Source organism: Elgaria multicarinata, chromosome 8 (genome assembly GCF_023053635.1).
Source record: "Elgaria multicarinata webbii isolate HBS135686 ecotype San Diego chromosome 8, rElgMul1.1.pri, whole genome shotgun sequence".
Taxonomy (NCBI): domain Eukaryota; kingdom Metazoa; phylum Chordata; class Lepidosauria; order Squamata; family Anguidae; genus Elgaria; species Elgaria multicarinata.
The window spans coordinates 58,193,220-58,220,315 of NC_086178.1; the positions used below are offsets into that span (position 1 = coordinate 58,193,220).

At 40.2% G+C, this 27,096-nt stretch overlaps 1 protein-coding gene across 4 annotated transcripts in view; it reads left to right on the top strand.

Moving 5' to 3' along the window:
• SUFU (SUFU negative regulator of hedgehog signaling) overlaps positions 1-27,096 on the top strand; it is an 86,722-nt gene that overhangs the window by 14,230 nt on the left and 45,396 nt on the right. For 3 of the 4 annotated variants that reach the window (XM_063132567.1, XM_063132570.1, XM_063132569.1), the window contains 6 exons: positions 6,216-6,352; positions 15,603-15,745; positions 18,221-18,306; positions 18,844-18,916; positions 20,127-20,283; positions 22,089-22,200. In XM_063132567.1, coding sequence (XP_062988637.1) covers positions 6,216-6,352; positions 15,603-15,745; positions 18,221-18,306; positions 18,844-18,916; positions 20,127-20,283; positions 22,089-22,200 — 708 coding nt within the window. The remainder of the gene's footprint in view (positions 1-6,215; positions 6,353-15,602; positions 15,746-18,220; positions 18,307-18,843; positions 18,917-20,126; positions 20,284-22,088; positions 22,201-27,096) is intronic. The other variant, XM_063132568.1, reaches the window with a different exon arrangement.

Below are 27,096 nucleotides of genomic sequence, written 5' to 3' on the forward strand. Positions count from 1 at the left end.
ACTCCTAGCACCCATCCCATTGTACCTCCTAATTACTCAATTTCTGTGTTACCATGACCTAAACTGGTTCCTGCTTCGTTTCCACATTCTTCAATATTCTGAACTTCCAAAGCTGCTAATCACTTGCCTGTTTCCTAACTAACTTGTATCTTGTGAAGACAGGCTGACCGTAGCACACCTGTCTCTTTAAGAATCTATTATCCCCAGTAAGCTGTCATCTCCATTCCATGGATTCTCTCTTGTCACATACAGAGCATCCCAGGGTGATGTGTCCTTCTAGCATAGTCAGCCTGTCTGCAGCAACCAAAAGGAAATCTCTCCAATTCAAGCACACACATTGGCAGGTCTCAAGTGCATATTTAAAAAGGCTTGCCATGTTGTCAATGGTACTAGGCAAGGTCCAGTCAAGCCCAATCAAACCTCCTTTAGAGATGTGAAGGTGTGGGGAAAAAACACCACCCCCATTAAATAAAAAACCTCCCTCCCCAATTGATATAGTTTGTATAATGTGCCATGTAAGAGTAATAAGAGAAAATATTAGAAATATTTATTGGTTTAAGTTGGGTACTGTCTGATGTTGGACACTGTCCAGAAGGAATTGAAACATAGATGGACTAGTATTGCACATGTGTTAAAAAAAATGTGTATGAGCTCACAGGGGCACTTGGATGTAGGAGTAAAGTGCTCAGAACAAGAATATAGCAACAAAAATGAGTTATGCATATTATGAGCCAAAAATCAGATTCAACCCTAAAACAATTACTTATATTCCCTTCAGAGCCTTGATCTATTTACATCTTTCTGACGGGTTGTTTGCAACATAAGAGAACTGCTGGATCGAAGCAGGGAGGCATTTAGTTGCGTATCATGTTTCCAAAAGTGGCCAGCTGGATGCTTCTGGGACATTGACTGGGTTCACAAGTTTGCCATGGCTCATTATGGCTCCCCTGAGCACCATCCTAAAAATTTAAGTTGTGACTGTGGCTTGTCATGCCGTCCAAAGCCAACGGGGTGGGTTCTGCGAGGGGTATTTAACCCATTATTGCCGGGTTTGGACGACACGACATGCTGCAGTTGTGGCTTGAATATTCAAAATGGGTGCCTGCACATTCTGCAGCCCACTGTGGCTTAAAATAAGTTACGGTGGGCTATATGATCATGCCAACAGCCCCATTTACAAGTAGTTTATGAAGGCAAATGCCCGCCCCTGTTGTTTGTTCCCAGCAGCCGGTATTTAGAGGTACATTGTCTTTAGAGGTGGAGAGGGCAGCATGCGGGCCACATGTGGACCATGGCACTTTTGGCAGGTTCCACCCCAGCCTCCTGAGATACAGGGAGGAAGCAGCCCCTAAGCAGGGTAGAAGAGCACTTTGAAAGCATGAATCTGGCTGGATCCACACTTTCCAAAGCCTTCTCTTCTTGAGCAGGGAGGGGGCTACCCTTCCCCATTTGAATAGGGAGGAAGTGGGCTTGGAAAGCACAGATCTGGCAGGATCTGCATTTTCAAAAGGCATCCCTATGTGTGCATTTGAAAGAGAGAAGAATGCTGGGGTGTGCAGAAGAAGTGGGGATGGCCCTGGCCCCGGCCCCTGCTGGCATGCAGCCACTGACATATTCCCTCCAAGGGAATGTGGCCCTTGAGGGAAACGAAGGTTGCCCAGTGCTGCTCTAGATGTTCCATTTAGCTATCCTGATTAACAGTCTTCATGTATTTGTCTAATTTTTAGAACTGTGCAGCTGGGGAATGGAACCTGGGATTAGGAGGAGGGGGGTGGGAAGTTCGCCCCCTCCCCAAGCAATATATTGATAAACTTCATTGGTATTAAAGAGTATTTTTTTTAATTTTTTTAACTAAAAAAAATCACGCTTATTCTTGAGTTAGAAAGACCATGAACTCATGTCTTTGCTTTTACCTGTTGTTTTTGGGTAGACATGCTACTGTCCAATAGCAGCTGAAATACATTCCTGAATTTCTGAATGGTTCTCTATAGGCAGCAATCATTTCTCCATCAGGGAAGATCCAAGAAAGTCTTCAAAATAAACCAGGAAGTAACTTCTCCAGTCAGTGGATGTGTTACTCTATTTTTGACTAAATGGCTAGCACTATTTCCCTAAATGTCAGTCATAGATACGATTTTACTCATTGGTTGAAACACTGAAAAGGATGAGCAGGCTTGTTTCTTAGAAAACAATGGAAGAAAAATGTGCTTACACATTTTGCCTTGCATTTCTAGTTCTACAGGAGCTCAAAATACTTTCTGGGGTTTTTTTTCTAAGGGAATTTGGGAATTTGGGCCAGGTAACTGTGCAGCTGGGTACTAGATAGCATGGCTAGAGTTTGGATAAAACCCAGCCATCCAAGCAGTATGGAGACCCTGTGCTTAATCCTTTTCCATCTGTTCATTTTTCAGCTCAAAAATCATCCTTCCAAGCCTCTTTTTCACCAATAGTGAGGATGGGGTACTCTGTCCCATGGACAGATGTAGTCCATCAGACCAGACCATCCAGCATATGGGACCTTGGGTAAGGCCCTTCCCAAAACCCTGCCCACGGGACGCTACTGGAGGCTTGGGAAGGAGGCAGGAAGACAGATCCCTGCTGTTATATCTGATCACATTTTGGAAATAACAGCAGAAATTCCCCTTACTTAGCGATTCCCCTTACTTAGCAAGCCACTCGCTCTCCCAATGACATGGGGCAGTTGAAGCTTTTTTTTAGAGTCTAAAACAGCAAACTTGAAAGAAGTGCTATGCAATCCTGTGCTTACTTATGAGGTCTTACTTTTGTTTACTCAGAAGTAAGTCTCTCTCTATTCAATGGGGTTTACTCAAAGTTAAGCATTCATCTGATTTTAGTATGACTTGGATGTAAATGCATTTGAAATCAATGGGATTTACTCTTGAGTAAGGGAACCAGCAGATCTGTAGTTTATGAACTTGGAGATGCAGAGCTTCGTATGATTAAAGGAAAGGAAAAGCGATCCTTCACACTGGTGGACTATGAGGAAAAGGATTTAAGAGGGGGGAATTTAAAAATTCTTTAAAAATCAAGGCATGAACCAATCTGATTCAAACATGGCATGCTGAAAGCCCCCCTTAAGATCTATCACTGTGCCAAGTTTGATCTCTTTATCTTTAAAAATTACACAGATGTAAGCATTTATGTTAATTTCCATTTAAAAATCATTAAAATCATGGCATGAACTGATCTGATTCAAACTTGGGGTGGCTAAATCCCTCCTTAAGAGCTATCACCATGCCAAGTTTGATCTCTTTATCTTTAAAACTTAGGCAGATGTAAGCATTTTGGTTACCTTGGAGCAAAGGAGGGGAACTGACCACCTTTACAAAAGAAATTGGTTAAAATGATTGTTCATCTGCCCACCCTTTGAAATGAGCAAAACAAACCTTGGCTCCTCCTCCACTGTAAACCTTTCCCAAGGGGCGGGGGTGAGAGATTTCACCAGCATAGTAGCGCTCCAGCTGAAAGAGCGCAACAACGCACAAACCTGAAAGTGCCCAGCACTTGACTTACTAAGGAAACGGAAGGGGAAACCATGGATGAAAACTGGATTTTAAAAAAAAGTAGGTGTGATAGCACCCTTTTTCTCTCTGAGTGAAAAAGCAACTTTGTGAACCGGTGATTACAAGCTGGAAAGGAACCAGAGAGGAAATGGTTAAGCAGCCTCTTCCTTGCCTGCCCTTTTCCCCCTCAGGGCAGTTTAGGGCATGCTGCTTTGAATTACAATAAACAAAACACTGTGGAGGAAAGAATCTGGGAACTCCCATGTAACCTGTAGTTTGAGCCTAAGGGACCAAAAATAGTGTAGAGTAAATGCCTTAATTTATTGATTTCATGTAATTTGGCAGTATGACAAGTATAGCTTCATTTTCAGGTTCCATATGCTAGAAGCATATTGGGAGTTGTTAGTTTTCAGCAATGTAGAAGGAAGTATGTATCTTAGAGTTGCTTATAAATAGTCCTGAAATGTTCTTTAGATCTTTAAAATATTTACACTTTACTCATTAGCATGTTAAAGCAATTAAGGCTCAATCCTTCTTTCTTTGGATTAAAATGTAGACACTGCCTTTCCATTTACAAAGGGCAATCAAGTTTTATGGTTCTCACCTTTTTATGTGGGAGATCAAGATGCTGTAGCACCCTAGCATGGAAAGTACCCATACAGATTACTGTCTGAAAAGGCTTCCTGGCTTGTTTTAAAGCCATCAGTGGTATGTATGTTGGCACTTCAGCCTCTGAAAACCAAATACAAATTACACTGAAAATTGGCCTGAAGTGCTGTTTGTACCTTACTTGCTGGGATGGTAATAGAGTTACCAGTCATAAACACAATTTTTTCCAAGTGATCATGTGCATAAATATGTTTACTTTTTAAGCAAGGAGCACCTGTGGGTAAATGTGCAGTATACTCTTTTCCCTACCCGGTGAGGATTAGTTTTCTCGTATCTTTCAGTACTGCAGTTTGCTTGCACTGGAATATGGGGGAAATAACCTACTAAAGTGAGAGTGCATACATTTTGGCAAAGAACTTTGATTCTGAGCTAGAAAGCTCAGAAACCTGGAGGTTTATTAATGAAAAGTCTAGCTTGGTGAATTTCTTAAGGTTATTTGTAGCATGTAGCATTTTATTGATTGATTGATTTAAAACATTTCTTGCCCACCTTTTAGGGCAGAAGCCGGCTTATAACAATAAAATACATAAAAACAGTTAAAATATTTAAAGCAACAAAAACACGATCACAATAAAATAGCAATTAAAAACAATAAAATCAGGAAGAACAACAATAGCAATAGCAGCAACAGTACTCGTAGCATGAGAATGCTGCGGTAAAATAAAATGTTTTAAGGCCTTCTTAAAAGCCTGCAAGGATGATGCATGGTGGATCTCTGATGGGAGTTTGTTCCAAAGGTGTGGAGCCACTGCTGAAAAGGTCCTCTCCTGTGTGCAAAGTTTGGGCAGGCTGATATGGGTGAAGGCAGTCCTTCAAGTAACTTGGTCCAAACCGTTTAGAGCTTTAAAGGTCAAAACCAGCACATGGATTGGGCTGGGAACACACTGATAACCAGTGTAGCTGACGCAGTATAGGCATTATGTTATCACATTGCCTTGCCCCCACCATAAGATGCCCCCTTATCGGTTATTTGGTCCACTTTTGTTGAAGTCTATATATAATTGGTAAAGGTTGTATGCATTTCATATGTATACATTTCTGTGGATATATAGAAATATATGTATGTAAATTAAAAAATGAGGGGGAATTAAAAAATAAACATTTTGTGAGTGCCCTTGGGTGCCTCATTGGGGACCCCCTCAGGAAGCCATTGGAAGTGCCCATGGGTGCTGCATTGGGGACCCCCGGCATATACAATCCTGGCACGGGGGTTTGTCATGTTGTGCGAACCTGGCATGGGTTATGTGAGTATTAAACAAACTTTAAAAAGATCATGGGTTATGTGAGAGTTGTTTAACCCTCACATAACCCATGCTTACTGGGTTTGCACAGCATGACATCCCCCAGGAAGGGGTTGCATATTCGAAATGGCAGCTGTACATGACTCAGAAGCTTCACGACCCACATCTAACAGCCCCATTGGCAACTACAGCACCTAACCAGAATAAACCCAGAAGCACAGGACTCTGTAGAGCAAAACCCAAACAGTTAAGAACACACGTTTTCTTCACATATTATGATACGATGATTCTAGTCACATATTGGGAAACTGAGCATGACATGGAGGATCTCTAAATGTCATTTTTTACATTTAGTAAAAAAGTTATATTAGATCAAGAATTTTAATAAAGAATAGAAGAAATAAGTATGTGGGATGAAAAAGACATTTTTCCTCAATAGCTTCACATTTCCAGAAATTTTACATCTCTAATCTTAGAAAAAAGTCTTCTTGTTAAGCAGAATATAGACATATTTTTTGGAGAATAAACATTTTATTCATCATTCCTAAAGAAAATACTTCATAATCCAAAATTGCTTAATTTTTTCAATGTTTCAGAAAAAAATCGAAAAAGATACTTGGGAAGCTGGGGGGAATGTCCCCTGAATTCCCATCCCCACCCCGCCAAGTCTTTTGTTTGAGTAGACCTGTATTCGATTTTCCTGTAAATGGCACAGTGGAATTGTAACCCTATGTGTTTCTGAGGCTTTGTTGTGAAACCTTTTGTGGTTAATTTCCTTCAGGTTTACTGGACCAGATGGGCCAAGTGGTTTTGGATTTGAACTGACATTTCGACTTAAGCGTGAAACAGGGGAATCTGCGCCACCCACATGGCCAGCAGAGTTAATGCAAGGGTTAGCCAGATACGTCTTCCAATCAGGTACGAAGTGGTTCGTTTTGCATTAAAGGTTTATGATTTTCTTGTGTGTTTGTTTTCGTTTTTGTTTTTGCAACATGCCTTGTCTGAGATGTCCAGCTTTTATTTCCTATACTTCTAACTACTCTAGTTGTGAATTTTTGAATGATTGATCAGGAAAATAATAATTCAAATATTTCTTTTCCTAGGAGGAAAAGAAATAGTAAATATGGTGAGGGACTATACAGGTGAGGCATTTTGAGACTGTTTCATAACTGCATAAAAAAACCCAGATTTGTGGATAACTTGGTTTGCTCTTGCAAACATACCAGACATGATTCTTGTTTGGTGATTTTTGGTCAGTCAGTTGACCAAGGTGGCATCCAACTATGGTTATTTCTAACATCCAACTCTTCCTTATTTTGCTGCGTACAGACGTCTGTTGTCTGTGATTAGTCACCTTCATCTATACTCTGTAGAAAGTGCAATCAAAGGAGATCAAGACCAACAAACAGAATTCTATTGTTTTCCTTCTTGGTTGAATGTTGATTCATCTTGTATATTTTTCTTGTGTTCACTGCCAACTCACTTTTTCATGTGTTTTAAGTAATAGCAGTGCATTAAAAAAAAGACAAATTTTCTATTTAGATTTCCAGAATTCTTTGAATATCTCTGCACTGGTCAATAGAGAAAAGTTTTTATTTATTGTTAATACAAAAACAGGGGATGGAGTAGTAGTCTCTTTTTAATTCTCACTTGAAAAGCATGGATCTCAATGTTTAAGGCTTCTTTCTCTGGCCAAAGCCTAATATACTATGAGACCTACTCAGCTCCTTGACCCCATACTATTTGACAGTCAAATTTCAAAAACAAATTAATGTGTTTAACTTGTTTTTGATTCTTTTTTTCTGCATAGGTGTCTTTAATAATTATTTTTAAAGTGCTGCAAACACTAGGTGCTGTACAGTAACTAAATTAAAACGAAGACACTCTGCCTGAAGGCTTACAATCTGAAAACCAAAGACAATTTGTAAAGTGGGAAGGAAAACGAAAGGAAGAGTACATAAATAACAGTAATCTCTCCCCAATTAAATATGACATCTACACAGAAAATTTGTTAATGTTCCAAACTACCTCACTGTATTTACACAGATTTATAAAATGCCCTCATTGTGGCACCTTCACTTTTGCCCAGAGAAGTATTTTCCACTTGTGTTTTTAATTTGGTTCACTATTGGATCTTCCTTGTTGCTTTGATATTCCTAAATTTCAATATATTCTTGTTGAGATTGGATGGCAGTAAGCTTGCATGATTCAGTGATCTCAAGTCTCAGCAATATTTTCTTCCTGGGGTTGGATTTATTTTGAGTAAAATTTAATGGGACGATTATCTTGACCCCTGAGCCAAAGAGGCTCATGTTTCAATTGTGTATATATGTTTATACTTATATAGTTAATGAATGAATTGTTCCCCCCCCATTCATGTAAATCTTTGTTCCAGATGTGTTGCCTACAAGAGTACTAATAATGGTCAACAAAATGTTAATGGTGCCTAATCTTCAAGAATGAAATTAAGAATTCCTCTGTAATGTATCTTACATACAGTGAGTTTTATCTAACAGTGTCATTCCGCATAACAAGTGATATTGCACTGGCAAAGTGCAAGGGGAATATCAAACTAAAGTACCACTCGTGCAACCATTTGCAGATCGTAGGTTTACAAAATGGTCTACCATTGCTTGCACAAAAGGCATGGTGCTCCTCTAGTGCTCCTCTATTGCAGCAATTTTGTCCACTAACAGTGCTTGGATTTTGGCCTATATCCCTTTCTATTGGGTTAAGAGCCTTCATACAGCAAGATCTACAGATATTAAAACATTATTAATCATCTCATTCTCATTAAGTACTGTGAATAATCAAGAGTGATAAGGTGAAATATATTTAAGCAAAATAAATGACTTGACTAAGGTTCTAAAAATGTAGAAATGAAGCCAACTTCTTTGTGAAAGATATCCATGACTTGTCTTACCATCCTTAAAACATTGCCATATTTTTGCATTGTTACTTACACATGCACGCATGTGCAGGCCTGCTTAAATGAAAGCACAATTTAAAAAACAACAACACCCACCCACATTTCCAATATGGGTAGTGATTTTAGCTTCTCTACTATTGTTAAACTTGGTGCAAGTCATTTTTATAAATATTCCTTAGAAATCATGAGGACTTAAACTTTCAAAATGAAAGCTTGTGTCACAGCTGCATATCATGGTTTATTCATGTTACAGTCCTTTTAGATTTTCAATTTAGGGATTGGCTCAGGATATTTTTGCCACCACCAGAGCTGTACTCTGTAACCCTGCAGCCTGAGTAGCACGCATTCAGCAGTGAAAAATTCTGTAACTGTGGAAAAATGTCTAATATGAAAATGTCTGAATATTTTAAAAATAGACTTATATATGTCCTTGTAGAAGTCAGGTAGCTGATTGCTCAGTTGCTTAAAATGTTACATTGGCACCTAACTCTCTTGAGTGTTCTCCAATTCCTGCATTGGATTGGCTCTTTAAAATTTGATTCTAGTAAATGTTTTTTAACCCTCTTTCATGGTGTTGTTTTTAAACCATCAATGGTTTTATTAGGGCTTAAGCTCAATAAATTGGTATGTAACTCATCATTTTTAAGAAATGTAGCCTAAAGGTTCTGAAGTACTTAATGTTTTTCAGAATCCAGGTAGATAATCAGTTTGTGGGAACTTTACATAAGAGCCTTTGCTGTTGATTACTGTTAGAATATTTCAACCCCTGGTCTTGAACAGTGTTATTTCTTCTCTTCTTTCTCCAGCCTGCCCCCCTCCCCACTGATAGGCTTGAGTGGCTGGATAAGTATTTTACTTGGGTGAATCATCAGAAATATATTTGAAAGAATTATAGAAGGGATGGACTTCGTGAAACTACAAAGCTTGAGCATCTTTTAAAGTTTTGCCAACAGAATGAAAATAGCTGTCTTTTCTTTGCTTTCAAGAATTCATCCTTGAGAGTACAAAGCTACAGCAGTCTTTTATGCTCCTGATAATCTTTGCATTTGTCAGTGCTTTAAAACAACTTTTACAGCTTTTATTCCTTCAGCTTGTGAAATTTCTCCAGATGTTTCAGTTTTAATAAGATTGCTTCTCTACCCACTTTGTGTCCAAACTGAGATTGCATAGTTCTATTCGAACAAGGATGACCAACTTTATCTCTGCAATAGCTGTAAACTGCCTGTGATAGATGCACTTGCTAACCAGCAAACTTTTACAGTACAAACCTATACTTGCCTACTCATAAGTAAGTCCCATTGAGTTCAGTTGAGTTTATTTCCAGAGAAGTAGGAATAGGATTGCAGCATTAGTAACATTCCTAAAGCTTTTGTACTAGCTATCTGCCTTATGCCTGCTGAAAATGTGCATCTTTTGAATGCTCGGAAATCTATAGACTCTTTCACTAAGAAAGAGGTTCCTAATTTTGGGGGGTTGGTAAGCTCATTTGGAATTTTGAGAGAGAGTTGTGGGCACTCTCCAAAAATGGCTGTCATTGCGGATGCAGCTAGAAACAGATCACCATTTTTTCAAAAGGCAAACTGGTGAGGCTAAACAAAAAAGTAACTTCAAGAACCTAAGTACAAAGCAGAAGTAGAGTCTGAGCTCATACACTCAGCAAGGCACCTACCTACACTATACAGCCACACAAACAGAGGTAAAACACACACCACACTAACGCCCATCTCATACCCAAACAAGACATTCACCACACAAATACACACATGCAATCAATCCCAGGCAAAACACACTACACCAAGATAAATAAGCTAATACCACTACCACTCAAAAGGCAAAACACACCACACAGATATAGTCCTCTTGCCAGCCAGTCTAGTCCCTCCAAGTGCTGGGCTTCAACCACTCATCATTTTTATTTCTTAAGAATGCCTGGGGTCCATGTGTAGCCCAGAGGCTGGCAACTTTCTACAAACAGATAATGCCCAATTGAGACGTAATAACAAACTATGTTTTTTCCTTATGAGAAGGAGTATGTGTAAGCCTCAGGCTTGTGCAGATCTTCTCCCTTCTTTGTGTGTGAAGGGAGGAAGCGTTAACACTTTTGGTACTGTTTGTAATAAATTGCAGTATTCCCATTTCGTCCAACTGTGTAAAAAATCAATAGTTTTTCACATTCAGATGGACTGGGAAGCCTGCGGTTTGTAGTTGGAAACTTTAACAATTCTTCCCCATACACATGAATGAGAGAGGAAGGCTTGTGCATATCCCTTCAGCTTCTTTCCTTCTTTTATGTGTGAGGGGAGGAAATTTTAAAGCTTCTAGCTGCCGTTTAAAACAAACTACAGGTGTCCCAATTTGTGTGAATATAGAAAACTCCCATTTCTTTCATATATTTAGACATAACAAGAATCCTGCAGTTTGTTACAAACTGTGATAAGAATTTTTAATGTTTCTTCCCCTCATACATAAAGGATGGAGAAGCATGAGATCCTGAGACTTGCACCATGGGTAGTCGTTTCATCTGAATCTAGACATAGAAGACAGAATGTGAAATATAGGAAGATGGAATGAAGGAAGGGAATTAAAAGGAAAGTACTTGGGTTAATGGGTAGTGGTGCCAGCTACCGCTAGCCAAAATAACAGTGTAGAATGGGTGCATTTGTCTATGGCTTTTTCAGCTCCAGCTGCACATTAGCAGGCAGCTGTATTCCTATAGAAATGGCAAAGGGAGAAAGTAAGCTTCTGTTGCTGCTGATTCCTTGTCCCTGTCAACTCCCCTATCCTTCCTATTGTGTTCGTCAATTTCACGTTGTGAGCCTGCAGACAAGGAATTGTGGGGTGTTTTTAAAAGACTTATTGTACAGTAACCTTTAGGTATTTTATAAATAAGAAATCATGATTGCAGTTTTAATGCTTGATATATATCTTAGTTACATGTTCTTGCTCTTAGGAAATGTGTAAATGTTGGTGTTCCCAGTGAAAAATAATATTTTGATAGTCTCTGACTTTTAACTTTCGTAAATGGGTGTACATGGAAAATAAAATCCAAAAGATGTTACACTTTCTGCTTGAGTCAGTATGGCATGCCAACATTCTCTACATAAATATACTGGGAACACTGGAGAAGGTTGCCACATACTTTGTTGTTAGGAGAGCATTGGCTGAGGCCTAGTTTTCAAAGAGGCGTTAAACCTATACCATTGTCTGCTGTTGGGAGTTCAAATGGTGAAATATTCCATTCCACCACATGAGCTTTTCTACACAGTGGGCTGTTTTCCATAAACACCACAGCCCACTATGGCTTATTTAAGCCACGGTAGGATGTGGTGCATGCTTGTGTCCATTTTGAATATTCAACTTACGGTGGGTGGGATTGCCATGGTTTGTCATTTAATCCTTAAACAATCTCTGCCTGCTGAGGTTCAGATGAAATGGCAAATTATGACAACTTCCCGCCCGAGGTTGAATATTCCAAATGTCTGTGAATTTGTTAAATGAGATGGCAAACTATGACAACACCCCTCCGGAGGTTGAATATTCAAAATTGGCTGCCAGCATTTACCACAATCCACAGTGGTTTAAATAAACCATGGTCAACTGTAGTGTTCATGCAGCCCATGTCATAGAAAACTAGCTTCGTGAGAAATCTTTTGTATGGAGCAGCATTTAAATCATGTGAGTCTCCAGTTGCAATCTGAAGTACAGACCATGCGCAGGCTTAAAACCTGAGTTAAATATTGGCACCCTATGTATGGTTTTAGGACATGATTAGAGATGTCTTATCATGTTCCTTTTCTCATGCTAATGTCAGATTAGCATCCCAACCTACAAATCCTTGTATGCAGCACCAGGTTGCCTGCAACTTCACAGGAGAATCTCTACATGCTCACCTGTGGAACGAAATATGGGTGTGAGCTCAGTGGGGCAATAATGCAGAATAAGTTCAGAAGGTAGGTCTTAACCTGAAATTTTCAGAAAATCTGCATTAAGATAATGAAGATATTTGACTGAGCATGAGCTGCTAAATATCTTTAAGACCTTGCAAATTATATAATTACTTGAATGTTGTAACATCTTAGAATTGAAGTAGAATTAAACTTCAATATACTGGGTTGCAGCCAGTATCCCATTCATTTCAATGGGTAATGGGTCTGCTTTAAGTAGAACTAACTTTGGATACAACCCACTGTTTTCTTACCACGTTTAATCCCACCCTTCCTCTAAAGCAGAGCTTTCCATACTTTTCATGTTGGCGACACACTTTTTAGACATGCATCATTTCGCGACACAGTAATTCAGTTTTACTAGCAACCCGGAGGTTAAACTAACCCCTTATAAGGGATACGGACACATACATAAATTGTAATAATGAAGTGTATGGGGACACAACATATCTCATGAAAACCTTTCATTTATATTTTTTAAAATATATGATTTGCAAGATAATAACATACATTTCCAAGACTTTTCACATTGAACCAATTTTGTCGAGCTGCGATCGAGCGGCGGTTGAGACGTGTTCTATCAAAAAACCGGACCCATGGAATTTCTCGAATGCGTCACTTCAGATGCAGCTGCGTCATCGGAAGTGACGCTGGATCAGCTGTTTCGACCTGACAGTACCTGTATGATCCCTCGACTGTGGTGTGCATACACAGATACGACGGAAGGGGAATATACTAGTGCACCATACTAATCGGCACCCTTGCTGCGTAAAAATGCATGCAAGTTGGTAATGCTTATTTCACATAGACTCAGAGGTTTCTCGTTACGTTCACGTTACACACCTACACACTGCAGCTGACACACTAACGTGTTGCGACACACAGTTTGGAAAGCTCTGCTCTAAAGAGTTCAAGGGATGTACAGGGTTCTCCTCCCGCCCCTCCATTTTACCTCACAAAAACTGTGAGATAGATTAGGCTGAGGGATGGTGATCAAGGTCACTCAGTGGCCTTTGTGGTGGTTGAATGGGGATTTGAACTTAGGTCTCCCTTGTCGTCTTGGATATATTTTTGCTTCCAGTACATTTAGCAACATTATATGTTAATCAATAACTGGGATATTTATCCTATGTGTTTGGTCTTGGTAATAGTAGTTACTACTGTTGCATTGATGACAACAATAAGAGTAGACTAGGAAAGAGCTAAATCTCTCTCTTTTAGATCTTCAAAAGTTGGCTGGCATGATTAAACCTGGTGGTAACAGGAAATCTGTACACAACAGCGTAGCTTAGCCTCCTCCTCCTGACCCTGCTCCACTACAAAATGTCCTTAATTGGCTGAAGCAAAATCTGGTAAACTTTGTATAGACAGTGCCCCTGTTGTGTTCTGTATCCTTGTTTGCTCCACACTTTTCACACCCCTATTCATATGTATAGAATGTTGTTAGAATTTTGTCTTGAATTTTAGAGTTGCAATACTAGCTGGAATTTATGGAAAAGGAGATGAACAAGTAACCGTTGCTATTTCAATACCAGGATAAAATCCAGCCTTATACCATGTATGCCTGGAGTTTTGTCACTAGACTCTGAGATTTGTGGTAAAGAGTCCTCTTGATTGTAACTCTGAGTATTGTTGGAACCTCCATAGAAAGGCTGATCTTGCATGCCACTGTATGGTGAGTCGAGGGCTGGCTTTCAAGCTTCAATACTGGATTTACTGGCGCTGAGGGATTTAAATTGGCCTTCCTATCATTTTTCACATGGGTGGTTTTCTGTAGTTTAATTGAGCAGTCAGTGTGAATTTTGTGGTTTGTGTGGGGAAAAGAGACATTTTTTAAGTAGTCCCCACCCGAATAGACACAAATAGGTGGGTTTCCAGCAGAGATATTAGCATTTGAAAACCAGTTCCAAATGGCTCGGATTTCCCAGGAGAAGAAGTCTGGGCAGCAGAACGCAGGGATCGATCAGCATAGAATTGAGTTAGCATTTGACATGCAGAATATTGTGACAGAAAGACAAGCCTCAAGAATGAGGCTCTTTGTGGCTTTGTTTCATTTTGGAGAACTGTGACTGTGAGGCTTACATCATTAAAACATTTAGGGCAGAATCCTATGCATGTCTAAACAAAAAAAGTCCTACAACTCCCAGCATGCCCCAGCCAGCCATGATGGCTGGAGAATGCTGGGAATTGTAGGACATTTTTTCCTGTCTAAACATGCATAGGATTGCACCCTTAGTTAATCAACAAAATGTGCGTGGTTGTCTATCTGACCTGGAAAATACTGGGAATTGAAATCAAATGTCTTTATTTTATTCTTACCCCTGTGAATCACAGCACAATATAGATAAATGCCCTAGCCCTTGTAAGCACTTTTGTTGTTGTTGTTTTCTCTAAGATGTAGAAATTTTAAGTTCTTTTAATGCCTTCCTAGACCTATGTACTCTGTATTTTTGCTATTCTACTTTCGGTGTTGGGATCATGGACAAGAGTGAGCACTACCAGGCAAACCATCAGTCTTTGTTCTAATTATTTGAACAGGTATCGAATCTTGATTTAGATGTACTATGACACAATTTTGGAACTCCATCTAGGCTGATTTAAAAAAATAAAATGCAGCTTTCAAAAATAGAACTAAAGTTATCCATAAGTAACAGTGAGGACATCTGGTGGAGGATTAGAGTTACCACAAGAAGCAAGCTAGATTCAATCACCTATCCTGTTAACCAATCAGAGGAATAGTTTTGGTCACTTACTTGTAATACTTCTTGAAATGATAGATCTACACAATATGCCCTCATTTGTATTGAAAATTGTGCATTTATTGGATCAATTAAACATACCATTGGGCAAACTTCCCCCTGCTCCATTTAGAACACCCAAGCTGCAGATGAAAACCATCCCCAGTCCGGGGATCTTATTCATCTGCAGCGTGAGGGTTCCCATTAGTTTTGATGCTAAGGGTGGGGGGAGAGCTGATGCTGACAGCTCCCTCTGCCTTGAAAAAAATGGGACAGGATGCCAGGTGGAGGGATAGCATGGCTGGTCCAGGGATGGTAGCCCTCTGCCTGGCGTCCTGTCCCATTTGTTTTGATGCAGAGGCGGGGGAGAGCTGACAGCTCTCCTTGCATCTTAGTTACCATTGCAGATGGCTAACAAGAATAGAAAAAAGTGTGTAAATTTTGGTTTTGACGTTTTATGGCTTTATCATTTGCTTGATTCTTCTAGCTGTTGTCTTTTTTTTTTTTAATAGAAAGGTTGAAATATGTAGTCGTTCTCGTCTCTTCATTCCCAACAGAAAATACATTTTGTAGTGGTGACCATGTATCGTGGCATAGTCCATTGGACAACAGTGAGTCCAGGATCCAGCATATGCTCCTGACTGAAGATCCACAAATGCAGCCAGTTCAGACACCATTTGGGATTGTTTCTTTTCTTCAGGTATGGTAATAGAACCAATTTTTCTGATCATTGCCTTCGAAGAATAATATTATTAATCCTTCATATTATTCCTTGAAGGAATAACATTGGGCATAATATGACATTCTGTGTTTTTAGATATTTAAAAATACTTGGAGTTTTCCGTGGAATGGAATGGTTTTAACTACAGGGGTACTTGAAGGCATGTGCAAGTTTGTGATGAGTAAAGGCAAAACTAGATTGTACATCATGCGTTATAGTAGCATTTTAGGTCATTCAGTTGTCTCATTCAAATTCCATATGTACATCTAAAGTTATACTGCTGTACATTTAATTTTAGCTCACAGTGGAAGCCAGAAAAAGCCTTCCAGAGTCCTGAGTAAATTTGGGATTGTGGAGGTTTTGTATATTTCATGTTCTTGTCAACTAAATTGCATGGAGGGTTGTATCATTCAGGGAGTGCAGCTTCTTCGATTTTACTTTCTAGGGCCTATTTTCCCTTGATTGATGACCTGTGCTGTGAGCCCTTGCCTTAAATGTTGTAAGGAAATAGTTCAGGTGATGTGAGACTGTTCAGGAAACCTCAGAGCTGTCCATGGCTGCACTCAAAGAACAATGCGGGACAGCACTTTCTATATCATTCAAGTGTATTTTCCGATAATTTGAGAATGTAAACTATTACTATTGTGGCTTGTTCATAGACCTTATGGGGGGGAAACTACCACAGTTCTTGTTACATAAAATGACCACGTATTAGCCAACCAGTACAGAAAAAGAACACCTAGTTCACATGTCATCAACAACCCATAGTTACCAAACAATAGGTTGTTGAAAATACAGCAGGATCGAGTGTCCCCCAAGAAACCATAGTCCAAGGTTTGGATGTCCCTGGTTTGATTATTGCAGTGAAAGCGGGCACCCATGCAGAAACCAGCATGCATACCTAGTCCAACTGCATTTTCATCAGCTCACAGTTAATTGTAGGCTGTTGGCAATGTGCAAACTGGGTTGTACTATTTGTTCAGGGTTAGTTTAGTCTCTGTTGTCTGCTTAAAGATTTTTTATCTTGGTTGGTGTTTTGGGGTATTTATATGCCACTTTTAAGGGCTGCTGTTCAGCCCTATCAAGGCAGTTAACTTAATAAAATCATCCACAGTACAACTATCTAAAACCAAGAGTAATAATAATAATAAAGCAGCAATTAAAATGTGTCTATTTAAAAGTCTGAGTCAAATTCAAGGTGGCAAATTGTTGCTCCATCTCTGTGATTCTGTTGAGGAGTTCAACATTCCAAAATAAACATGAAGGATTTGTGTAACTTTGACCTTGTACCTATTCATCTTACTAGGTAGTAATATTCTAGAGTCCTGAATGTAAAGGACTCTAGAGCACCATTTGTTTGTGCATGTGTGTGTAAAGGGAGAGTATAAGTCAAATAAATATGCCATGGGCTTACATGTTCCTTCCTCCATTTCTGGGCCTCATTTCCCTACAGTTTACCATGACATCCTAGTCAGGAAAGCTATGGTTAATATTAACCTCCAAACCATGATCTGCAAACCCATTTCAAACTGTATGTTCAAATCCATGTTTTGGAGGCTAGTGCTAATCATAAAGGAAACATCAGAATGGAAGAAGCAGTTGGCAAGTGAAAGAGAAGACAGGAATGGACTAAAGGCAAGAGCTGATTCAGGCATATTGTCAAACCATAGTTTGCTATTACATCAACAGCAATCAGGAGCCTCGGGGTCATGTCCTTCTTCCCTTTTCTCCCCCCACCAATGTATTGCAGTTCCCTGTATCCAATCCTGGTTTTAGGTAAACTATAGATAACCAGCAAACTATGGTTTGTGCTTGCCCTTCAAATGTTTCCAATCCTGGTTTGAAAGACAAAACATAGTTTGCTAATTCAGATGAAACGGCAAGCTTCTGTTTAACCCAAACCAGTATTAGAGTCAGGGAAATACTACATATGGGAGGTGGGCGGTGGAGAGTGCAGAAGCCCAGAGCATCTGACAGTTAATGAGATGAGCCACCCCTTCATCTCTACAGCATGCCTACTCTAGAGAAGGATTTTACTGAGCACCAAAACTCCTTAGATATTCATGCAGGCTTCCCCCCTACATAAGCAATAGGCTGAAATAGCTTTAAGAGCAGTGAACTAATTTTTTAATTTGTGTAGTCTCATGGTCTGGAGTATTGATTGATATTATTTATTGTTTGATCTGTTGCATAAACAGTTGTTTAGTTCAGTATAATCTGAAGCAGCCCTCCTCACAATGGCACTCTCCAGATGTTTTGGACTGCAGTTTCCATCATCCCAAGCATCCCCACTTCCTGAAATGATGGGAGTTGTAGTCACAATAGATCTGGAGGGTGCTCAGTTGTGGAAGGCTTTCCTAAAAAAAATAGGGTCCTTTATGAACTTAGACTCCAGTGAAGAACTTTATCTTGATGGATAGAAACGTCTACTACCTCCCTCCTTTTGTACTTTAGATTGTTGGGGTATGCACAGAGGAGCTTCATGCAGCACAGCAATGGAATGGGCAGGGTATATTAGAATTGCTTCGGACTGTTCCTGTGTAAGTATAATACCTCCAGCTGACTTGGAAACTGTGATGTATATATTTAAGAAATAATACTTCATAAAGGTAAATGCAATCATATATTTAAAGTTCAGAGATTCCACAGTTACAATAAATTGGAACTAGGGATGCTTGCATACATTGACATAGTTTATTCTGATGTCACAGTATCCCTTGAATTTACAATCAGACTATCCTTTGAATTTGCTTTGTTTATGGAGACTGCGGGAGGGGGGCATTAAATATCTGCAAAGTGAGACTTGAGTAAAATGAACATCTGGAACAATGGTGGCCGGGCACAATTACTTTTCTCCATAATAAGTGGGAAAATAGTACAGATTTACCACTTTGTAGTAACTAGTCCATTTCTCTATAGCTGAGAAATGTAATCCAGTATTTTCAATGCCCAGGCAGAAGTTCTAATTATTTATCCACAGCCCCAAATTTCTTCTTATTGCACCTGTTTCATAATCGTTGGAAACCTAGAAGTCTTGAACAGTGGGAATAACATTTTTTTCTTTTGTGTGCTTATAGAGCAGGAGGCCCATGGTTAATAACAGACATGCGACGGGGAGAGACGATATTTGAAATAGATCCACACCTGCAAGTATGTGTTTAAATACATGGCCTGTTGTTCCTTTATGATAGTGGAGGTTATTCTTTGTCATGCCTTATACCTGAATGTTGTCAGAAAACTGATAGACTTGTTGGTCACTCTCTAGAGCTGCCAGTTTTTGGGAGTTTTTGACCCTGTTCAGATAACACACTAAGCATTTTGAGCTAAACATTATGACTTAGCATGTCATGTGAACCATTCCTAATCATGATGGCTACATAACCACAGTTTAAACACGCTCACTAACCATTTGCTGCAAAAGGGTTAGCAGCTTAACCATGGCTTAGTGTGTTGTCTGAACAGGCCTTTTGGGTTCTCACTGCCTAGTGGCAATGCTTGTAGACCACTGATGGCCCCATTTAGAAGTGTGATTATTTCACTGAATGCTCCTGAACACATTGCAACTGCTTACATTGAGCAGCTGGGCCACAGGGAATTCATTCCCCTACCCTCAAGCCTATTCTAACCTCTCCAAAATAAATGGAGAAATCATTTGCCCATTGCGATATGCTCACCAAATTTATAAGGTCTGTGCCTTTAACGGTTCTGGAGAAGTTTAGCATATGTAGTTTTTTTGCTGTTGTGATGAGAGAAGCCTAGCCTGCTGAAGTTGGCCTACATGACCATTAAATGTTCTGGAACACTGTATGTGAATCTTTCTGCAGCATACCAAACATCCAGGCATATTTCATGAGTTTAACGGAGAGAAAAATAAAGTCCCAAGCAGGTGTGTGTGTGTGTGTGTATATGAAAAGAAAACCTCAATGAGTGTTCTTTCTTTCCTGTTTTTTACATTTAACTGCTGCAGCTGTTTTTCCTTTTATTAAAAACCCTGAGATTTAGCTTAGCAGCACCATCTGGTGGTAATTCTTGATTCAACACTTTTTGGTGATATTAGCTTTTGAATTAAAAGCTGTGCCTCAACTAGTATACAGTAAATAATGACGAACAATCCAATCCTATTCATGTCTGTTTGAAAGTAGGTCCTACTGTGTTTAGTGGGATAGGATTACAGCCTAATTCTCATATGTCATGTCCTTTGGTGCAATGTAAGAAAGTATTGCAACCCTTCATTTCTCAGGTGTTGACTGCTAATTGATTCAAGGAAAATAGACTGCAGACATCTATTTCCTCTAGTTCCTGTGGTGGCAGATATGGGAGCATTGTCTCTAAAGACGTGGCTGTTTTGGATCTTTTTAAGCAGGACAGAGTTGATAAAGGGATTGAGACAGATGGCTCAAACCTGAGTGGCGTCAGCGCTAAATGTGCCTGGGATGACCTTAGCCGGCCACCAGAGGATGATGAAGACAGTAGAAGTATCTGCATTGGCACACATCCTCGAAGATTGTCTGGGAAAGGTAAGAAGAAACCTGGCCAACCCACAAGAATGTTGTCTTCTGGATATCACAACTTAGTTTTCACGTTAGTAGAGCTAGTTTCCCAAGAAGTGAAGTTGTCAAATTAATACTTTAGGTTTGGAGTGCATTACATCCTAGTTTTCACTATGAACCTTGTATCATGATTCCTGATAAAACTGAAAGTAGAAAATAGTCCTTCCCCACATGCATTTCAGTGCTTGGGCAAACATTTTGTGCATAATTTGGTTTATTTGTTTTGTTTAAACATTTATACATTGCCTTTCCACTGCAAGGTCTTCAGTGCAGCTATCTGGATGGCATATTACAGCACCAAACATTATGAAACCCATAAGCAAGAGTTTTCAAAGAATAAAACATGGGATCTTTTTAGACTGGAGTACTGCGGCCTATTATGATCATAAGAGTTAGGTAACCCATGATGAATAGAACCAACACTGCTTTAGGGTGATAAAATGCCACATGCATATAGACTATAAAACACTGTATTAAGATAACTGAGATTAAGAAGAGTGTTCTTATAATCACAATATTTTTTCCACTTTAATTCTCAGGCACCAATAATTTCAAATATGTACACTTAGTTACAACTTGAAATGCTTTCCTCTGTCATCACCACCATCTTTCCTTCTCATCCAGAGTCACAATCTTTAAAATGTTTGACAATTATAAGAAGCATGTTTTGTGATTGCTGCCAACACATTTTAAGGCTCTATTCCTCATTAGCAAAGGATTTTTTAAAAAAATAAAAAGTAGGTTGAAGTTTTGACTAGATGTTTTATGTGGTCCTCATTCAGTTTAATAGTAGTCTTTCATGAGCAAGATTTCTTCATGTGGAAGTTGAGTATTTTGCTATATCAAGTTGAACCCAAAGCCAAAAAGACAAGTTTTAAAAATAACATTCTAATTTGTTAAAAGAATAACCTTTACATTAAACATTGGCTTAGAGCCAGACTAACTGTAGGTGAGTCTCCTCCTGCTAGGGAAAGCAGAGAGGTAAACTCCAGCAATTTCCCCACGCAGGGTTTTGGGACCCTTTGGAATAGCATGGAAAGTGGCACTGTAGGAGGAAGGTGAAAATTGGCAAAGATGGATCCCTTCTCCCTTTCCTCCTGCAGGAGTCTCCGCCTCATATGGGCTGTTCTGTAAATAACACTGTCCCATTGACCACAAAAATTGGATGCATAGAGAATCAGGGTGTCATTCTCCCCATAAGTTATGGCATTGCTTTTGAACAGGCATAAAATAATGAAGCTTGCTTAAATTTAAGTTGTCCTCTAGCAGGTTTCTGTGACATTTCTGTATACACTAAAATTCACTTCTGTCTTCCAAACAAGGGGAGGGCAACCACTTTTTGGTCTGAGGGTCAGATTACCCACCCTCCCCAGACCAAACCAGAGGGCCAGATGACATCAAGTGGGGAGGCTCACCCCCAAACCTGTCCCTTCCCATGGCATCATCTGCCCCATTCCGGACACGTTTTTAAAAAATCTCCATGGAGAGAGAAGCACAGAGAAAGTCACACAGATGGGGCTTGCAAGAGCCCACTTTACGAACCCTGTCCAAGTTGGGCTACTCCTTCCCATGATGTGCATGTTCCCAATGGGGATACAAGAAGGGACCCGCCTGGGGGCCATGGAGGGTACTCAACGCTCCACCGCCTGGTTTAGACATAGCATAGGTCAGAGAGAAGTGGGGTGTGCACAGTTGGTTTCTGATCTTTCAGCACATGATTTGGAGGATCATCTGGATTAAACCGAACTCTTTTTAAATTGCTGTCATTTCAGATACAGAGCAAATCCGTGAGACACTGCGAAGGGGACTTGAGATTAACAGCAAGCCTGTTCTGCCACCAATTAATGGTCAGAGACAGAATGGGCTGAACAATGACAGAGCACCGTAAGTTTAGTTTTGTCTTTGGATTCTGAGGTGAGGGAGGATGAATCTCTTTAATTTTGCATAGGGGAATAATGAGAGGCAAGACTACTTTAATATTCCTACCATAATATTTATACAATACTTTAAAAGGGTACATATATTTTAGAAAGATAAATCCTATCTACAGGGCTCAGAATCTAAAAGAAGCAGAAATCAGAAAGGGAGAATGTAATACAAGGATGGGTACCATGCATACCAGCATACTGTAGAGCTGGTTCAGAATTTCTGGGCTGCTGACCAAGTATTACACAGTGCATATTTTGGATACTTAAGTCATTCAGGCTATTACAAGGCTGACAAAGTCGGGGATACCTAATAACTAAAATTCAGGTCAGACAGGAGTATAATTAACCAGTTAGATCAGCTTTCCAACCTAGTGCACTCCAGATGTTTTGGACTACAACTCCCAGAATTCCTAACCATTGGCCGTGCTGGCTGGGGCTGATGGAAGTTGTAGTCCAAAACTACAACTGGTGCCCTCCTCAATCTGAAGGGCACCAGGTTGAGGAAGACTGGGTTAGATAAAAGAGGCACTGCAGAGCATGGAGTGCTCTTATCAGTGGGCAAGGGAGAACATATACATGACCAATTACAGACTGCTAGCAATCCTATAGAAGAAAGGAAGCAAGTGAATTTAGGACCTGTCGCTGTGCCAGTTATATAAATATTATTTGGTGTTTTGTATGTTTTTGCATGTCTTTCCTACTCATCTAATTAAATACTACAGTTTAGATCCTTCTGGAAGCACTGGTATATAGGAGGCATATGCTCATCCTCTCCTCATCTCAAGGCCTTTTACGCTTCACACATAAAATGGTGGGGAAGTCCTTTTAATAAAGAGGAGCCTTGTTCTCTGCAGTTTATGTGTATAGCTATTACACACAGCCAGTCTTCACTGATTTCCCCTTTCTTGCTTTCTTCTTGTGACTCATAATTGTTTGGGGGTAGTATGAGCAGCAGAATCCCTTCTCAAAGGTAGTTCTTAGCATCAGCCGAAGAGCCATCAGGTTCTGCCATGTGTAGGTGTCTCATGGGGGTGGTTTGAATCATAATCATCATACTGTAGGCCAGATCTCATGTGCTGACAGGCTCAATCACTATTTAGTGTGCTTAGAAAATCACATGGCTGAATCTTGTCAAAAAGACTATGAAAATGGTCATCCCACTCAGATCTAGTGATTATATATGAAAACAAAGCCTAGCCAACCACCCTTCTGGACATCATCTGATTTGCTTCTTACTGGTATTGGAATCCATTACTTGGAATCCATTATTTGAAACACATTGCTTGAATCACTGAGTGCATTCAGTTTAAAACAGTTAGTTTTCTAGAGTTCTACCAGGCCATCTTTATCTGCCTTGCCAGGGGGCGTGCCATTGCAAAAATGACTGAGAACTCTTCCTCCTGCAGGAGTTGGAAATACTTACGTTCAATCATGAGAGTATCAGTTCCCCTTGGTGAGTAGGGCAAAGGGTTATTCTCACTACTTCACAGTCTGCAAGAGGGGGTGGCAGTTGTCCTCTAGTGTTGTAACTTGGCATTGAAGACTTTTGCCCATGTAAAGTTCTAGATGTCAGAGATCACAAATGTAAGAAAAGGTGTGCTGGGTCAGACCAAAGGCCTGTCTAGTCCAGCATCTTGTTTACTACAGTGGACAACCAGATGTCATTGGGGGGCCTACAAGAAGGTCATGAGGGCAACAGCACTCTTCTGCTGCTGTTTCCCAGCAATTGGTACCCAGGTACCTCTGATCCTGAAGGTAGTACATAGCTATGACTAGTAGCCATTGATAGCCTTATCCGCCATGAATTTGGCTAATCCTTTTTAATGCTGTCCAAGTTGGCAGCCATCAGCATCCTGTGGAAGCAAATTTTATCCTATACACTGTGTTCTGGATCTCCCACCATTCCGTTTCACTGAATGATCCCAGATTCTAGTATTGTGTCTTCCTATCTACTTTCTCCAAAACATGCATTATTATATATGCCCAACTGTATCTCCCTCTTGCCAGAAATGATGAGCAGTGAGGGGAGATGTGTCGTCGTCCCCCTCTCCCATGTTTTGGCTTACAAGTTGCCCATCCCTGCTGCAGAGGGATATCAAAGTATGTGTAACTATCCTCCACTTATGCAAAGCTGCAGACATGCCTGCTCCATTTGTGGTTCATATCCCCTCATTGGTGCTCCATTGACATGATTGTGGATCCCCCAAGACATCTGCACTTCTCTCAAAGGGGTGGCTAAATCAGAGGTATATCTGAGTGCCTCACAGTTATTCCATTTAGAACAGATGTCTCTAACAAACAGATTTCAGTGATAAGTTGGCATGCTCATTGCATGAGAGTTTGACTCAGAGACCTTATAATCAGTAAGGTAGCCTAGAGAGTGTTGTTTACTATCAGCAATTGACAAGATTCTACATGAACAAGTAAAGAAACATGGGAAGTCAAAAGAAAATGTGTTTGGTTCAATCCTTCTGTACAGGTTCTTCTTTGCACAGTGGGTTTGTCAAGCCCTTATTCTCAGATTTAATGAGAACCAGGATTTATCAGAAGAATTCCCAGCTGTTCCACAGGTTTTGCCAACAGCAAAAAGGTCTGCTGGATTCTTGCCAGCCTCTTTCTAGATTTGGGGTGGGAAACACATGGCCTGCAGGCCACATGCAGTGCCCACTGCTCCCCCCTGCCCCCACTGCTGTAGCGTAACTTGTTGCCGCAGCAGGGAAAAAGCAGGTATTTGCTTGAAAACAAGGCACACAGAGAAAGCACACCTTATTTGGAAGCACAACTGTGCTCCCCAGAACCAAAACTTCTTTTTTGCTGCTGCCATCATGCCTCTAAATTTTGGCAGCAGGGGTGCAGACCATCTGAGTGGGCAAAACAACCCCCCAGAAGTCGCCCACTCCTGTTCTGGATTATGTAGACCAGCCTTCCCGACCTCACAACCTCCAAATATTTTGGACCAACTCCCATTAGCACCAGCCATCATGGAATGCAGGGAGTTTTAGACCAAAACATGAAGACAGCACCAGGCTGGGGAGGGCTGTGTATACACTAAAGCACTGATGGTCTTCCTTGTCCCCAGTAGCAGCACACACAGTGAAAGCTAGGATACCCTTTTGTTGCTTTCTCATGAGGCTGCTGTCTAACTCACACTTCAGGCAGCATGGTCTGCCTCCATCTTCTTCAAAGTCATCTAGGGTAAAACTACAATCGTTCAGCAAAATCGGATGCAACTCTAGAAAGGGGCAGTTCTTCATTTGTGTAACTGGCAGGCTCCTCCTTTTAAACTAGTTTGCTAGTCTTCCATATGTAGAATTGCACTTAGGTTATGATGAAAATCAGTTTGCTTACCTATTATTTTGGTCTGAATTACATTCCATCCAACATCATCTTTGTTGGGAATATAACAGTCTTTAAAATAATAATAATAATAATAATAATAATAATAATAATAATAATAATAATAATAATAATTTTTATTTATTTATTTGTTACTCGCCTCTCCCTCCGGATCGAGGCGGGGTACAACTCAGGTCACAGCTTCTCAGTGGTGTGAAGGAACGAAATGAGAACCACAGACTATCTTGTGCTTCCGGACAAGTGTAGAGGAGGAAGGGCTATAACTGTGCAGGTTCAGTCTCATATGTGTGACTGAACAAAAAAGTGTGATTCAAATAACAGTAATTAATAGGAAAGATCTGTGTCCTTAATTTCCTGAAATAGTCTTAGATCGCCCTCTGTTGCATAATCAACAAACTGCACTATATTTTGGTTTGGGCTGGGGATAGTTAGATTGAATGCACGGGTTAATGATGCTCGAGGAGGCCATCCTCCAAACTGAGGTGTGTCACTTATCATATGCCCTATGCTTTTTTCTGACTTCTGTGTAAGTGTCCAAAGTGCTTCATATGCATTATCAAAGTAAACTTACAGCAACCCTGTATGATAGGCCAGAAGTAGAAATGACGAGGGTTGAGAAATAGTGGCTTACTTGAGGACATCCAGGAAGTTCATGGCTGAACTGAGATTTACAGTGCACTCATAGAACTAATATTCTATACTAGCTTTTCTATAGTTTCAGTAGAAATATTTAATTTTGTTTTTACTTGCTCCTTTACCAAGACCTATCACCTAGGCGAGAAGGCAACAGCTGCTGGTTCAGAGTTTGTCTTGCTAATATGGCAACATGCTAGCATTACATCAGTGTGAAAATAAAAATAATTTCTAGGATGGTGTTTGAAAGAGTGGATAAAACTGGATTTGAGTCTTGTCTCTAACAGGGACTTAATTTGTGCTCTTGGGGAAGGCATAATTACTCAGGTTTAGGTGTTATTTTTCCCATCTGGCTGGAGCCGTAAGCAGGAGCAAGTTGTAGGAGGAAGAATATACTGCAACATTTTATTTCAGGTTGCACTTGTGTCTTACTATATCCCTTCTGCCTTAAAGTGGTTGTTCTTTTAAGAAAGAGAAGTAAATTAGTGGTGACATGGAGTCTTGCCATTTTACCAGATGCCCTTGGCCCAACAGAAGTGACAGAGGGGCAGTTCACACATAACGACACCCTGTGGGTTAAACCATGGGCTCTCAGGGACGAGTGGGGGAGAGCGGGAGCGCTGCATGCAGGGCCACTTCCGCTTTTAATCAAAATCGTATAATTGTCTCGTAGGTTGTTGAGCGTTATATGCAAACTCAGACTGGTATGTTGCTTAGGGGCTAAATAACCTAGCAGTTAACCCAACAGCAAATTGGCCTGGGTTTGTACATCATGCTCAACAACCTATGAATAAGCTGAACGTAGGTAATGAATGTAGATTGTTGAGCAAAGTGGAAATGGCAGATGCTCAGGAGGCAGGAT